The following is a 15312-nucleotide window of genomic DNA, read 5'->3' as shown; positions in this document are numbered from 1 at the left end:
TTATATAAATTTTATGCACCTATGTGAGAACACCAAAATTATTAGAAAAAATATCGGATTAAAATTCTATAATTTTGTTAGGTGTAAAATGTCCATAAACGAACTATACATGATTTATGGGAACATTTTACACCTTTTAAGTGAGTAAAAACCTTCCATATGTTTCCGGCATTTAATATTAAAAAGGCTTAGCATGTCAAAAGTATCTACGAAAATAATATGCATGTGGTGAAACTGAAGCTTAAATCTAAAAAAATCCTCCACTACTTTTTTCACTTAGAATGTAGCGTACTCTCACTTTTAATTATGAATTTGAAATATTAGTATTTGATTTTTATTGTTGTTCGGGTAAAATTATGAAGTAAAATTTCTTCGATTTCATTTTCAATTATATTATGAACATAACTTAATCTAGTTAAAAGATAATAGGTTATTATGTTAATTTTTCAATTTCGTTGTTTTTGGAATAAAATTTTTTGTTAATGATGTTTTGTATATTTATATTTTAAAATATTTTTTTTATTTCATTTCAGGGGGCTTGCCCCCTCCCCTCTTTGTAATTCTGGTGAGTTTATGTCATTTTATGTTTTCAAAAACCGTACAGGAGCGCTTTTCACCATGTAATTTATCGGACATTTAGATTTCTCTCTACAACTAGAAAAAGTTACTCTTATCTTAACCTGGTGTTATATAAAAGATCGTATGTACCATGGAACGTGATACCTATCATTGTTTTAGGTATAATGATGTCATCTGGCCGAGTTTATAATGAGTCACTTAAGTCCCTAGATGTATAGAGTAGTATTATTGATTAAGAAAGCTTTGTTTTTTAACTTATCTCTAATTATATCAATTCGATCAATTTTTCTAAATTAATTTAATTTTTCCGTTAGTCCAATTTGAAATATCTAATATAATGAGTATTTCAATTAAAAAGTTTTGAGTTAAAATGTATATTAATAATTTGTTATTATATTTGATATATTTATATTCAGAATAAATTCAATTGGGTTAAATAGAATACATTTCTTGAATTAGTTTACTCAAACGGGATCTATTCGTTATATCTGTTTTTCCAAGGCGTAATTTGTTCTTTTGTTAAAATTAAGTTACAAACGATGTAAAATGTATGAAAGCATACTCCTTTTGTTGCTGACAATTAGATTTTTTGTAATGGAGTAGAAACTGCGTCTTACGATGGAATAAAAATTATTTCCTCTCATCATCAATCCTTACGTATATATTAGATATATAGATTTATTCAAGGAAAGTCAGTATTCTTAAGAATATCTATGTACACATCGAACCTCTGATATACAGACCAAAATAATATACTATTCATTCGATCATACATACCTATATAAATTTCATCCATCCATAGCCCCCATTACATCATCCAGGCTTCTTTTATGCACACATAACACTCTTCCGTATTGGCACAGCAGTTGCATCTCAGCCTTGTCCACACTTCTTTCATCCACGTATCTAACTTTTTGTTCTTCTAAAATTTTTCCGGTAAACTATTAGTTTTGACAAGCTTTTAAATTCTACTAAACCTTGGACTCATAATTTTCGCTCTATCGTCTTTGGCCTCGCACTTTTTCAGATAAAATATGCCTTTATTAAAGTGTTCCTTAAGTTCAGCTACATGTATCTTACAGTTTTTGCAGACCACTCCTTCAATATTATTATCTACCCATCCATTCTCCATATCATTAATATGCAAATTAAACAACATCGAACTCAATGCACAACCCTGCCTGACTCCAATATTGGAATTGAAATATCTCAAGATTTGATCACCATTCTTCACTTCCATTTTCGTGTCCAGATAAATTGCCTTAATCGCCTCACTCATCCTGCCCTTAATTCCTATTTTGGCTAATTTTTGGAACAATTTTTGCTTATTTACCCTATCAAAGGCAGCTCTAAAATCCAAAAAAGTTACAAATAGTTTTTTGCACTTCACTTTGCTAATATTATTTATCAGCAAGTTCAAAACAAACAAATGGTCTCGGGTGTCCCGGTTCCTCCTGTACCCTGTTTGACTTTCTTCAAATATTTTCTTCTTTTCCAACCATAAATCTAATCTATTTGCCATCATGTAGGTAAGAATCTTATAGCTCACATTTAATAATGAGATTCCTCTATAATTCTCAAACTTACTGTTGTCACCATCCTTGTCTATGGGTACTACTCTAGCAACATTCTACCTTTCAGGCAATTTAACTTCAGATCATACATCGTCGATGACATCTAAAAATAGGTCCATCATTTCTTTGGGAAAGGCCTTATAAAATTCAACGACGATTCCATTTTTTCTCGGCACCTTGCAATTTTTCATTTCTTTAAGAGCAATATATAATTTATCTAGTGAAAAATCACAGTTCAATTCATCACAATCATCATTCAACCTCTTTGTGCTATCTCCTATACCATCCTCTACTTGTGATCCATCTTTTTATTCAGTTACGCTAGTGAAGTCATCCTCGATCCACAATTCTTTATGTTTAACTCGGCCTTTCGGACAAAAATCATTTTCTTAATTTGAATTCTGGGGGTTGTCGCAACAAAAGCACCACCAACCGGTACCACGTTCACAGTCCTAGGTGAGACACCCAATAGCAGTTAATATGACATCTGATACTATCACTGGTTTTACAACCATCCTTCAGATGTCGAAACTGCAATGCCAATCCTTTCTTCAACATCCGTAACAGTTCAAATCGTTCTTTTCAGCATCCATAACCTCTCTGAGATTGTAAAGGCTTTAAAAAGATGAATCTGTACTCCAATGATCTGGGCCACCCACACCAATTATCATAAAAGATTCCTTTATTTTTCTAGCTTAAGATTATGACTAATCAAATATACAGAACAAAATGTTCTACTCTAACGAATTGAATAACTGAGCACTTAAATTTACAGCAATACACTCATTATCAAGACCTTTAGCGGAGCCACTTACGCATATATTATTTTTGTATTAACTCGATCACATAGTAATAGATTTTTGAAATTGGGTATTCGCGAACGAAGTTGCAGAAAACTGCTGGTTAATCCCGTCATTTTTTTGGAGAAATTCTGGAACCATTTCAGAGTAGTTTAGTGACTACTACAGAAATGTTCAGTATGTGATCTCCCCACTAGCCAAAAATTATTGCACGAACAAAAATAATGAGAACTATAATACTTGACTAATCAAGTAAACTTATTCTAGAAAACGTTACTAGAATTCTAATAAAATTTTTCTCGCAGTGTGAAACAATTTCTTGTACCGTCTGATAGATGATATTAGAAATATCAAGCAGCGTTAATTTAAGATGTTTTACTTTATTTCTTAATCCTTTGAGTCATGCTTTTGTCTACTGCATATTTTGACCTGAAATTTTGTACCCGGTGATTTTTGGGGTCGCTGATAACAAATCTGAGGTTATATTTGTATAATTTTCAAATCCAAGATGGCGGAGCAAATTTGTGAACTTCAATCAAATTTCACTAACATTGGTAAACAGAGGTTTCTGGGGATGCTGATCACGAACATGAGCTTAGATTTACAAAATTCAAGATAACAGCCTGAATTTTGTGCAATTGGATCGTCTAGACCAACCGATCAGACATAATTTTATTGCATATTTTGGTTTGAATTTTTGTACTCAATTGTCCTTTCGTAGTGACTAATTACAAATTTGAGGTTAGATTTACAAATTATAAAATGGTGGATCAAAGATGTACAAATATTCAGACTAAAATATGCAGTGAAGTAATGTTTGTCTGGTTAGTTTAAAATATAAGTTCAGTTTCGAAAAAATGACTGAACGAATGAAAACAATAAAAGCTTATTAGTTAACTAATCAAGTCAACTTATCGCAGAAAACGTTGCTAAAGTTCTGGTAAAATTTTATTAGTAGTATCAATCAGTGTCTCATACCTTCTGATTGACAATATTCGAACAACCATGTTGCGATAATTTTATATACATACTTATAATATAATATTGTAAAATATTTTTATGTCGCCATCTAATGACTATTAGACTAACGAAAGTTTGTTAGTTAACGACGATTGCTTGACGATTAGATTGTTTATAGCAACGAGGGGAGAGTTTGTTTATCTCCAGTTTTTGTCTGAGACTTGAGTTGACCGCACGGATTCTTTCGTTTTAATTTATTGCTGTCAATCATTAATAAACATTTTCTTTATTTATTAATTTTCCGAAGTTGTTATTTGGTCTTATTTTACATTATTTTACAATATATATAATATATTTATTCTATAAATTTTGATTATTTCCAATAGTTTCGCATAGCCAAGTGGGCTAAAGCGTCGAATAAGTTAGTTGCGTTAGTTTAAGTGAGCGGTTTGAATCTACCCAAAAGAATATCTTTTATTAAGTCATAATCATTATTTGCTGCAATTTTTGAACTGTGTATACATAAAATTGGTGTTTAACATTCATAAAATCTAAGAAAAAAAGTTGTTTAATTATTTAAAGTATTTTTATTAATAAGTAATAAGTATTAATAGTAACTGATACGTTACGTTCCTAAAATATATTTTAGCGTTTTTACAGTGAATTGTAGTTCTTATATATATAATATTATTAAGATTATTGTTAATTTGCTATAAAATGTAGAGATCGCCATTTAAAATCTATTGCTAAGTGAATGCTTTTTATCCTCTCAGATTTACTGTAAAACTTCAAGTACTATTTGACTGAACGAAATCATATAACAAAAATTTGTAGGACTGGACGTCTTCCAGTGTGGAAAACTAGAGGATAACCTATTATTTTTGGTTCTCTACTCTATTTTAGTCATTCAACTCTCTTTACTCTGGTTTACACTTTGACAATACATTTTTCTATCAATTTGGTTTGCTTCTGTGCCGTATTAAGATGAAACTTGACTATTTTTCAATTGACTAATCCCTAAACTGTGAGTTTTTCCACAAAATTATAAATAACTTACGAATTTTTTCAAATATGTTATTAAAAATATCAGTGTTTTCCAGCCCTGCTTAAATAATCCTATTGGAAAATAAACATTGAATGGGAAAATTGCATCGAAAATTTCCTATTGAATCCTATTAGAAATGTATTTCCTATTCAATCTAAAAATGTGAATATCATTTAATTGTTCCATACAGATGCATTGAATCCTTTTTAGTTTTTCTACAAGAATGAAGAAATTTCTATACGATTTTAATATGAATTTTATAAACCTATTTAGTTTTATTATTTTCTTTTCAACTTTGCAATAGGATTGCGCTATATTTAATGAAATTTTAATACTATCGAAATTTTCTATTAAATTAACGGTAAACTTATTCAACGTTTCAATAAGACTGAATGTAACTCAATAAACAAAATAATATCCCACTCTTGAATGGCTCGTTGAAGGGCGCACTGTGCTGATTCCAAAAGTAGTGATCTGTCTAACTCTAAAAACTACCTGCCTATTGTATGTCTGAATACTCTTCAAATTTTTCACTAAGATCTTGAACGAGAGGATTTCGACTGCAATAGAACCTTTTGTTAGTAGACCGGTGCGTTACAATGGACGCATACTACTACAAGCGCAACTTATCAATGGCCTGGATGGATTACAGAAAGGCATTTGATACAACATCTCACAAGCTCCTCCTCTACTTGCTCGAATGCCTTTCAGTACCCCCGCAAATAGTGAAATGCATCGAACATCTGATGCCGCTCTGGAGGACATGTTTCATCGTAACATCTGGTGAAACGAGAGTGTCCACCAGAACAGTGCCATTTAAGAGAGTCGCATACCAAGGAGATACCCTGAGTCCTCTTCTATTTTGCATCTCACTGCTGCCATTATCTGTCACTCTACGCCGGACGCCTGGATATAAAGCCGGACGAGTCTCCAACTGCGTACACAAAGTCACACATCTATTTTATATGGATGACTTGAAAGTGTACGCGGCAAGTCCTGAGAGACTCCGAGCAGCCCTAGAGGTTGTGTCAGAGTATACCAGTGTAATCGGCATGGAGTTTGGGTTAGACAAGTGCGCAGTTGCCCACTTAGTAAAAGGAAGATCGCCGAACTGGAGTGATAATGTCGAGCTTACAGGCGGGAGCATCATAAAACATCTGGATGCTGGAGAGTCATACCGATATCTTGGACAGGCACAATCTCTTTTACAGGACGTGTCTATCATTAAAAATACTCTCCGCAGCGAGTATAAGTGGTGACTTAAAAGAATATGGGGCTCTGAATTATCAGGCCCTAACAAAGTCGCAGCCACGAATATACTCGCTATCCCAGTCTTGTTATACTCATTCGGAGTTCTTCAATGGTTCCGAAAAAAGCTTAAAGATCTGGACATTATCACGAGGAAAGTGATGACATGACACCGAAGTCATCACTCGCGATCTTCTGTCCAACGCCTATACTTTTCCCGTGATCTGGGAGGACGTGGACTACTAAGTTTGGAGTCTCTACATGACAGGTTAGTGATAGGTCTGGCTTATGACATCTATGAGAGCTCTGATCCTCTTCTCAAGTTCGTGAACAGCTTTGAACTATTGGGAAGGGATGCGTTCCTATATAGAGCAGCATATCAGGCGGCACAGAACCTCGGCTCAGTTTTCGACCCTAGCAGCTCAGGCGATTTAAGGCTTTTACAATTGACCAGAGGGCAGCGAAAGACTGATATAAAAACAACCGAGCAGTTAAAACTGCTCGACGAACATGTGGCAAAGTCCTTACAGGGTGTGTTTTATCGTCATGTTGAAACACATGACTTGTCACACCAGCTGACTTTCCAATATCTCAAGTCAGATGGCTTGTTCTCTGAGACCGAGGAATTCATTATGGTAGTAATAATTTTTCTCAATGTAAATGAAACTTAAGGAGATGCGCACTGCTCTCGCGCATGCTGCTCCGTTTTCAATCAATTATTATCATAGTCTAAGTCAAGTCTGAGTCTGTAGTATCAGGAGAAATTATTTTCTTTTTTGATCTCATAAAAGTTATTGTAAAGGCTCACCCTCAAACCTGAGGGAGTCGGGTTTCTGCAGGATAATCCCGTCTGGTCAGGCCTCAGGTGGGTCGGAGCCCTGGGATCCCTGGCTAGACACCTTTGACGAACCGAAAGGCGGAATAAGAATAACAATAATAATAATTATTATTATATTTAATCTTTGAAAATGTGCAACCCATTTTTGAAGTCAGTGCTAGACATTATATAAGTTAGGTACTAATTACTTACTTTCCATGCTAGATCTTGTGTATAGATCCTGCACAATCCATTTCTCAATGGTATTACAGGATAATCAATTATGAGTGTACTGCCTCCGCCGTCCCTCTTACAATTTTCTTGCCTGAAATTATGGAGATATCAGGAACTACAGGTTAACTAAACATAACCCGTAATTTGAGATCCACATTTAATTCGTAATACACTGGAAAATTTGCTCCTATTATAGAAGCTGCTATGTACATCTGCACTTGCCCTGCTCAAACAATTTTATTAGGATATGCAAGTTTAATAGGAAAATTGCATCGGAAATTTTCTGAATCCTATTTAGTTGTCCCATTGAGGTATGCTAAATTCTATTCAATTTCCATTAGGATTGAATATTATTTAATATGAATATTGTTGTCTCAGAGTTTCTTATAGATTCAATAGAACTGAATTTAATTTAAAGGATTTTTAGATATAACGAATTCCTATTTGATATGCAGAAATCCTTTTGAACTTTGCAGTAGGATTTGACGTTATTTAATACAATTTTAAGACTGTCGAACTTTCTTATCAAATTAAAGGAAAACCTATTGAGCAGTTCTATAGGATCTTGTAAGGACAAAAAAAATTAGTTTAGGCAAGCTGATATTTTAATTTACTCTAGAGGTATTTTATTTATATTAATTTGTTGTTTAAATATGCACCTGAAATGAAATTTATTACTAATTTTGTCCGAAAATATCCTGCTGATGGTGAGATTCGATCCTGTCATCCTCGGGTCCGTAGTTCAGGACACTACCTACTGTGCCATTCTAAATCATTAAGGCATGACTTTTGCTTAATCTATTGGAGTTAAAAATTTGAGACAGTAATTTTAAACATTAGTCAAGTTTGCTTTCTAGCAAGTATTTCGAAGAGAAAAAAAGTTGCTAATATTGTTGCAGTATGAAACGATAGGTTGTTGCTGTTTCAATATTGTCCAGTAAGGGTGCAAATAAAAATAGGGGTAATAGAAAATCTAACCTTTCATTTTGAACCAAGGTTTATTTTATGTCAAATTACACGGGAATTCCAAAAAAACTATTCATTGACAAAAAAATGTTCGCATGATTGAGTTTATTGTTATAAACAACTTTTTCCCACTAGAAACTACACTTTTTCATTAATAACTTTTCAGTTATGCAAAAATCGACGATACTTCTTAGTACATTCCTGAATACCGACTTTCATCTTTTCTATAGTGAGCTGATGAAATTTAAGAAAAACCGTCTCTGCCTTTATCTAGTGTTTTAACGAATGGTTTCATGATGCTCAGTTCCATCTCTTACGATGGGAGGATAATTTTGTCACGAGCTACTCATGGATCCTGGACTATATTTTGCTTTTCAGGCTCCATATTTTCTTCCAAGGGCCAGTTTCTTTTTACTCAATGCTCTTGCTTAGCTCTACTATCCTAAAGACATATAAAGCAAAGTAACTTATAAAGAAGGTATCTCGACGTGCCACCTCCGATTTTTTTGTGGCTGATATGTTATTTTACATCAAATTTTCAGAGACATATTTTTTTTTGCTAACACGCCTTTTTAGGTGTGAAAAAGCCCCCTAAACGAAATTACTTTTCGAGGCGGTTTGAGGGTTTTACGTACTTATATGCGGGAATCGCCGCAATGTTAAAATTAATGCGACGGTGCCACATTATAAGCAACATTTTGGCGCTTATTTTAAATAAGTTTATTCAAACTATCATACATAATTAGAGCGCCTCCTACCGGATTCAACATTTGGCAACAGTGCTCATAAAATTTTCCTGCCTTGTTTAGTCGCGTAGTGAGGGAATCGCCGCACTTTTAGTAATTGTATAATTATCATGCAACTAAATTAGTCATTAATTAAGTAATCTGAAATTCCAGAACATAAATTAATTATTAGTCAATAGTCAATTATTAATTTCAATAATGTTATTTTTAGATTTTAAATTATTTTCTAATATTCAATCTTTAATTTCCGATATATTACTATTTTATACTCTAAATCTTGTAATTGATAATTAGGGAATAATTGAAAAATGAGAAATTATAATTTTTTTTGCCTAATACTGATCAGTATTTACAATGCTTGAAAGTAATCAAAATTTAATTTAAAAATCAATCGCTTTTTTCTTAAAAAGTACAACTGCAATTGAAAGTGCAGAAAAAAAGCAGATTCGGGTCTTCGCATTCTTAAATAAATACATATATAGTCAATGTGCAGACTGTCTGAAAACAAGAGAGTCCATTTCTCATATGGAAAATGGCATTGTTAAAGAATAATTTATGCCAGGACAATTAATGATACAACAATTCAATAAATACCATTTATTCTATGATACATTTATCATATTTACGAACGCAATGATTAATCTAATTATAGTCGTCAATGTGTAGCAGAAAACAGGGTTAATAAAAATTTCGTGGCACAAGTCAAGACTGAACTCATTTTGTAGAAAAAAATGCGCTGAATTTAATGGACTAATTCCCAGCCGAAAAAATCAGCCGCGTCATATTTTTATTTTTTAATTCAGAAATCAATTATTCCGCTAAATCCACATATTTTAATAAATATCTTGTGAATGAAGCCGAAATCGTCAATATATTACTGGAAAAAATTCTTTCTTATACTTTAAGGAATACTTTAGTTACCTTTCTTTTTTCCAATTCAATTTTATTTCCGAGATATTTGATCTCGAAGAGTTAAAAAAATCGTTTACCGTGACCGTCGTTTTTGTTGATTATCACGTAAATTTATCGGTATCATCGGCATGGCAGTTTTCTCATCGATAATTCAGCGGAATAATTAATTTTTAAATTAAAAAAAGTATAACCCGGCTGGTTTTTTTTGCTGGGAATTAATGCGTTAAATTCAGCGCATTATTGCTATAAAATAAGCCCAGCCTTGACTTGTGCCATAAAATCTCATATTAAAAATGCACATTGACTAGACTATTATTGTATGGACTCAGATTTATGATATTAATTTAAAAAATGTCCTGTATAGAATGATTTTTTACATCAAGAACAACGGATAATCGCGATATTTTCGCATTTTAGGATATCACAGTGTACATTACAGCAATCTCCGAATGCAAAATTTACGGGGTTTTCGAATTCATCTGGTTGCATGTCTGTGTAACCACTTTTCAACCAAGAATATTTGAAAAAATAAATGTATCGAGGAGCTGATAATTAATTATGAGTAATGAAATCGGACTTTATAAAAAATGAATATCGTTTTTGTCATTTATCCTTGGTGTGAATTTTTGTCAAGTCTGTTAGGGCTGTTTATGGTATGATGATCTTGATACTGTCTATTTGATCTATTGCTCTCTTAACAGGAAAAAGAGTGAGACGTGGTAGACCACGTCTGGGCACTCGTGGAGGTAGACATCTATTGTCTACACATGGAAGTTCTCCATCTAGAAACGATTGGATACATGGTCCATTAGATATGAGTACAACTCCATCTTCGTTGCCAGCATTTAGAGGATTTGAAGAGTCATCTTCAGATGGTGTTGTAAGTATCTCAAGTTGAAAATTTTTTTTAATTTTATATAAATATCTTAATAGCGTATATACAAATCAAACATTCAATAATTCTTTGTTCATGATTGCAGTTATTTATTATTATTAGATTTATGGACTCATGAATTTTGCATCTCTATTCCCTTTATCATTTTTATTCATTGTTCAATAATCTCATTGGTACAATGTTATATCCAATTGTACCTATCTATGGAACTTCTTCTGGTAATAAAAAATCAAATACTTCAAAAAGTTTATGCTTACCATTCAACTTTATGGAATGATATCGCAGTGTTCGTTTTTTCAAATATTTTTTTTCGAATTGATTACAACTGATTGATATGTCTACTGCTCTTTATGTAACCAGAAAGTAATTATTGTACTAATCTTTTTATATTATTGCCGTATTATGTAAATACTGTCCATTAAAATACTCCTCAATTACAATCGGATTTTGAAAATTTGAATGATTTTTGTAATAGAAAAGAATGCAAATATTTTATTGTACATATTTTTAATTTAAATGAGAATTTTATAATCTAGTAATGGCGCATCAAATGCCTAAAAACTCATGTAATTTCATTAATTTTTTTAAAGTCTGTAGAAAAGTAAGAATTTAGTTGTTCGTTTTTAGTCGTTTTTAATATTTGAGAAAAAAGACTGATCTTCAGCAAAAAAAAATCTATAAAGCTTAGTTCACATTATTTTAACATGATTTTTAACACAACAACTCAAAATTCTGTTTTCATAAGAGTCAAAAAAAGAGCCAAACTAATTAAGGCTATAGCCTAATATTTTTTTGTTGAAAGTAGTAAATTTAGTTTTTGATGCGGTGAGCTCAAGATCGAAGTTACCGAGGTTGATATTAAGCGTCAGAATCAGAGATGGTTCTTTTATTGATATTCACGTTGAAAATTCGGTAAAAATTGATATGTCATTAGCAAATTGTAAAGAGGAAGATTGAGGAGATAGGCCGCTAGTTACGCCAGACACGTAGATCGTGTAAAGTTATGGACTGAAAACTCCCTTTTGCAGAACCTCTTTACACACTGTTTGGTGTTGATCTTGTTGAAAGTCTGTAAAGATATCTCTTTCATAAGTCATGAGTTCGATGATGTTGATCAAATTTAGAGTTAATTAAAACTATGTTAGTTTCATTTATACTTAAAATAAATTTGGTAAGATTATCTAGTTAGAACCACCTTTTTCTAAAATCTGATCAAAGAGTAAAAGTTCGAATTTAGATAACAGAGATTACAGAATGTAATAACTAATACCGTCTATTCACGAAGCAGATTCAATATGTTCATCATCTAAAGCTCTGTATTTCTTAAAATTTTACATTTGTTCCAAACGTACCTTGGTTCAGTTTTAATATTAATTGCCTTGAAAAAAACGATCATGTAAAACTATACTCGATTATACATAATCAGATATAATTAAGCATAATTTCTTGTAAAAAAATAAGTGTTTATGTTTGAGAGCATGGATTAAGCTCGATTGATTCTTTCTACCATGATTCCATGCCCGATTGTGTGTACACTGAAAAAAAAGTTTAATTATTACAGAAAAAAATTTCGTTCCTGGAACGATATTCGTTTTATCGTATGACTTAAACTGAAGTTTCTTTATTGTCAACAAGCGTTTAATAACCACAAGGAAGAAAAGTTTTCTTGTAAAAGGCATTCTAACAATGATAGCGGAGACGAAAAATGCTATAACCTTATTGATACCACTTCAGAAACTTAATTTAAATATTTAATCAATTTAAAGCATTGTAGATTGAAAGGAATGTAATTTTTCATCATTAAAAGAGGCATGATTTCCTAGATGTATATTATCATAATGATAATATTCAATAAAAATCATTTTGAACCCTAAATTCTTAGATAAAAATATGTGTATGTATGGGTAGTGCACACATACAGTTCTCACACGTAGTAATTTATGCGGTCAAATATTGAATTATAGTTTCTGCAGCATTACTACATTATTGTTCAACGCTTTGTAAGTCCCACAGCTACACAAATTAAAGAAATACGCGTCAAAATAAAACCGTCTTTTTCTGCAATGATTAAACTTTTTTTCAGTGTGGTACGGATATTGGTGTATGAGATCATGTTAAATCAATATTTATAAACAAATCAGTGAACATATTAAAAAGTCTTTAGTGTTACATGCAGCAATTATCTGATAAACATTGATTAACAGTCATTTTTGTTTAAATTTCATAATGCTTGTTCCCTCGATTATATTACCAAAAATTAGTTACACAAATTTTCTAACTTTAAATTAAGAAACGTATACATTACATTCAATTCTATTCAAACATTCGATTTGTCGTCAACTAATTATTACAAAGAATTGAATGAACAAAATATTCATAAAAAATTTTATTACAGGTGCATTTAGGCGAAGGAATTGCAATTTGTGAAGAACAACTCCGAGCTGTTAAGTGGAGTGACTACAGAAAGCTTACTCGAGGACTTGCGGCTATTCTTTTTAGTCCCACTGAACTTGCTACATGTTCAGTGACCGGTCAACGGTGGAGCCGTGCAGGAACAGCTACAGAAAGACCTGTCAAACCGGCACTTGATCGAGCAAAAGTACAAGCGATAATATGTAAGTTGTTGAAGTACATCTGTAAATGTAATTCTTGATCTATGAGAAGAGTCCAACAAAGTTTGAAAACATTCGAGAATTTTTTCGAATTTTTAACGTTCTGTCAAAATTTGTTAGAATATTTGGATTTTTCAAAATATTTTTTCAATAGTATGATATGTTCAAAAATGATTTTGATGCTTCGACAAATTTTCCAAAAATTTGAGAAAATTACAAAACGCTCGATAATTCCATTGAATGCTTCAGAGTTCTAGACTGTTTATAAACTGGTTCAGAAGTTGATATTCTTTGACTAATAGTATGCAAGCATAAGAACAACATCTTTATTGTTGTGTCCTGGGGTCCTGAAGCATCGACTCAAAACGCGAAAAATATTCGAAGGATTAAATTTAGAAGTCTATTGAATAAATATAAACAAGATTTATTGATTATACATTTTCTGATTTTATCTTAATTAGAATTTATTTATCTTAAAGTATTTTCGACTTCTGAGAGGAAAGTTAAAGTAATAGGTCCAATTTTGCAAATTCCAAATTTTGATATATCTCTATGTTTTAAGGTCCCTAAAACTAAATACAGTAGTTTTTAAGTGGACGTCTGCATGTGTGTATGTTCCTATGGGCGTTCGGAATTGTTTGTCTCAATTATCTTGAGAACAAAAAATTTTATCAATGTGAAACCTGTTCTGACTTCGAGTCGGCCGAATGAGCAACCTGAAAACTAGTGGACTGTATGAATTAAGAGCAGAATAAGAACAAAAGGTCGGATGCTAGAAGGTTCTAAAATATAGTTAATTAACACTGAATTGCTTGGGTTTATAGATTTTATTCAACAATAACACTTAACATACTCAATAGAACTTAATAATCACTACATATGATTGAGTTGACTGTACCATAATTGTTTGTACACTTATGAGTTGTCCAATGGTTATTTTTTCACCAAATAACATAGTCTCAAAAAAACAGTGAATAGCAACATTCACAGTATACACCAGAGTTGTTCGGGGGAGCGATGTATAGGTGAATGTCCGTGAGGCACTATGGCGTCGACGCCAGTTCAGCTTCGCGCCCAAAGACACTACACACTGAATATACTGGACCACTGGCACTGATGAGAGTACTTTGATGATTCACGTATCTTCGTGAGAGTTGTCTGAATCTATTTGACCGTACTTTATTGTACACCGAGTGAGCTGACTGCAAAAAACTGCGATTTGACTGCGAAAAATTATACAGAGATGACCGCGTGATTTGCCTGGAGCTAACTGACGCCACAAGTGCTCGACCGCGTGCTTGTTGGCGTCACTAGGGCCGTAGAGTTGCCTTCTGGGCCATGAGGGAAATACTTCCCGGTGATTGGTCCAGTGAGTTGACTGACGCGCCGGTGGACAAGTCCGGCATTAAAATTTTTGAATATTTCTGACTAACTGACTTGGGCCCCTCCAAGTCAGAACAAAACCAATTGCATTTGACAGGTAATTACGCAACTTGGAACTGATTTTGATACTAATAATCAGACAGATTCTTAGTGAATTGTGGTGATTTCAAAATATCGACTCGAGTTGATTAGTTTACTGCCTTAAAACCTTATGCGTGATCTTCGAAATGTGAAAATAAAGACAGTCAAACTAAAGTGACGCTTAGTTCTTATAGATGTAGTCAAAAAAGACATTTTTTATGGGACTTTAAAAAACAAGTTGGGTGCAAAACAAAGTACATGGCAAAGTAAAAACGGGGCTAGTGACAATGAACGTAAACACCGAGGTGACTCTTTGCTGATGTTAACTACCGCTGAGAAAGTACCACATCGAGAGCGGTTGCACAGCGTACATGTATAATGAAAGGATAAAGTTCAAAAACGTTACCAACGCTGAAAGTGAGTTAAACTAAGCTAAGAATAAGAGGACGCGTATCACGAG

The 15312-nt window shown here is 32.8% G+C and overlaps 1 protein-coding gene across 3 annotated transcripts in view; it reads left to right on the top strand.

The window, feature by feature from the left end:
• The window catches only part of LOC118071309 (transcription factor GAGA-like), a 61222-nt gene that overhangs the window by 13073 nt on the left and 32837 nt on the right, over window positions 1–15312 (top strand). For all 3 annotated transcript variants that reach the window (XM_035090386.1, XM_035090384.1, XM_035090387.1), the window contains exons 6-7: window positions 10583–10761; window positions 13172–13391. In XM_035090386.1, coding sequence (XP_034946277.1) covers window positions 10583–10761; window positions 13172–13391 — 399 coding nt within the window. The remainder of the gene's footprint in view (window positions 1–10582; window positions 10762–13171; window positions 13392–15312) is intronic.

The sequence above is a fragment of the Chelonus insularis genome, unplaced genomic scaffold (genome assembly GCF_013357705.1).
Source record: "Chelonus insularis isolate UGA/USDA-ARS -01 unplaced genomic scaffold, ASM1335770v1 contig_76_pilon, whole genome shotgun sequence".
NCBI lineage: Eukaryota > Metazoa > Arthropoda > Insecta > Hymenoptera > Braconidae > Chelonus > Chelonus insularis.
Note: the sequence above shows the minus strand (reverse complement) of the source record. Positions and strands in the feature narration are given on the sequence as shown.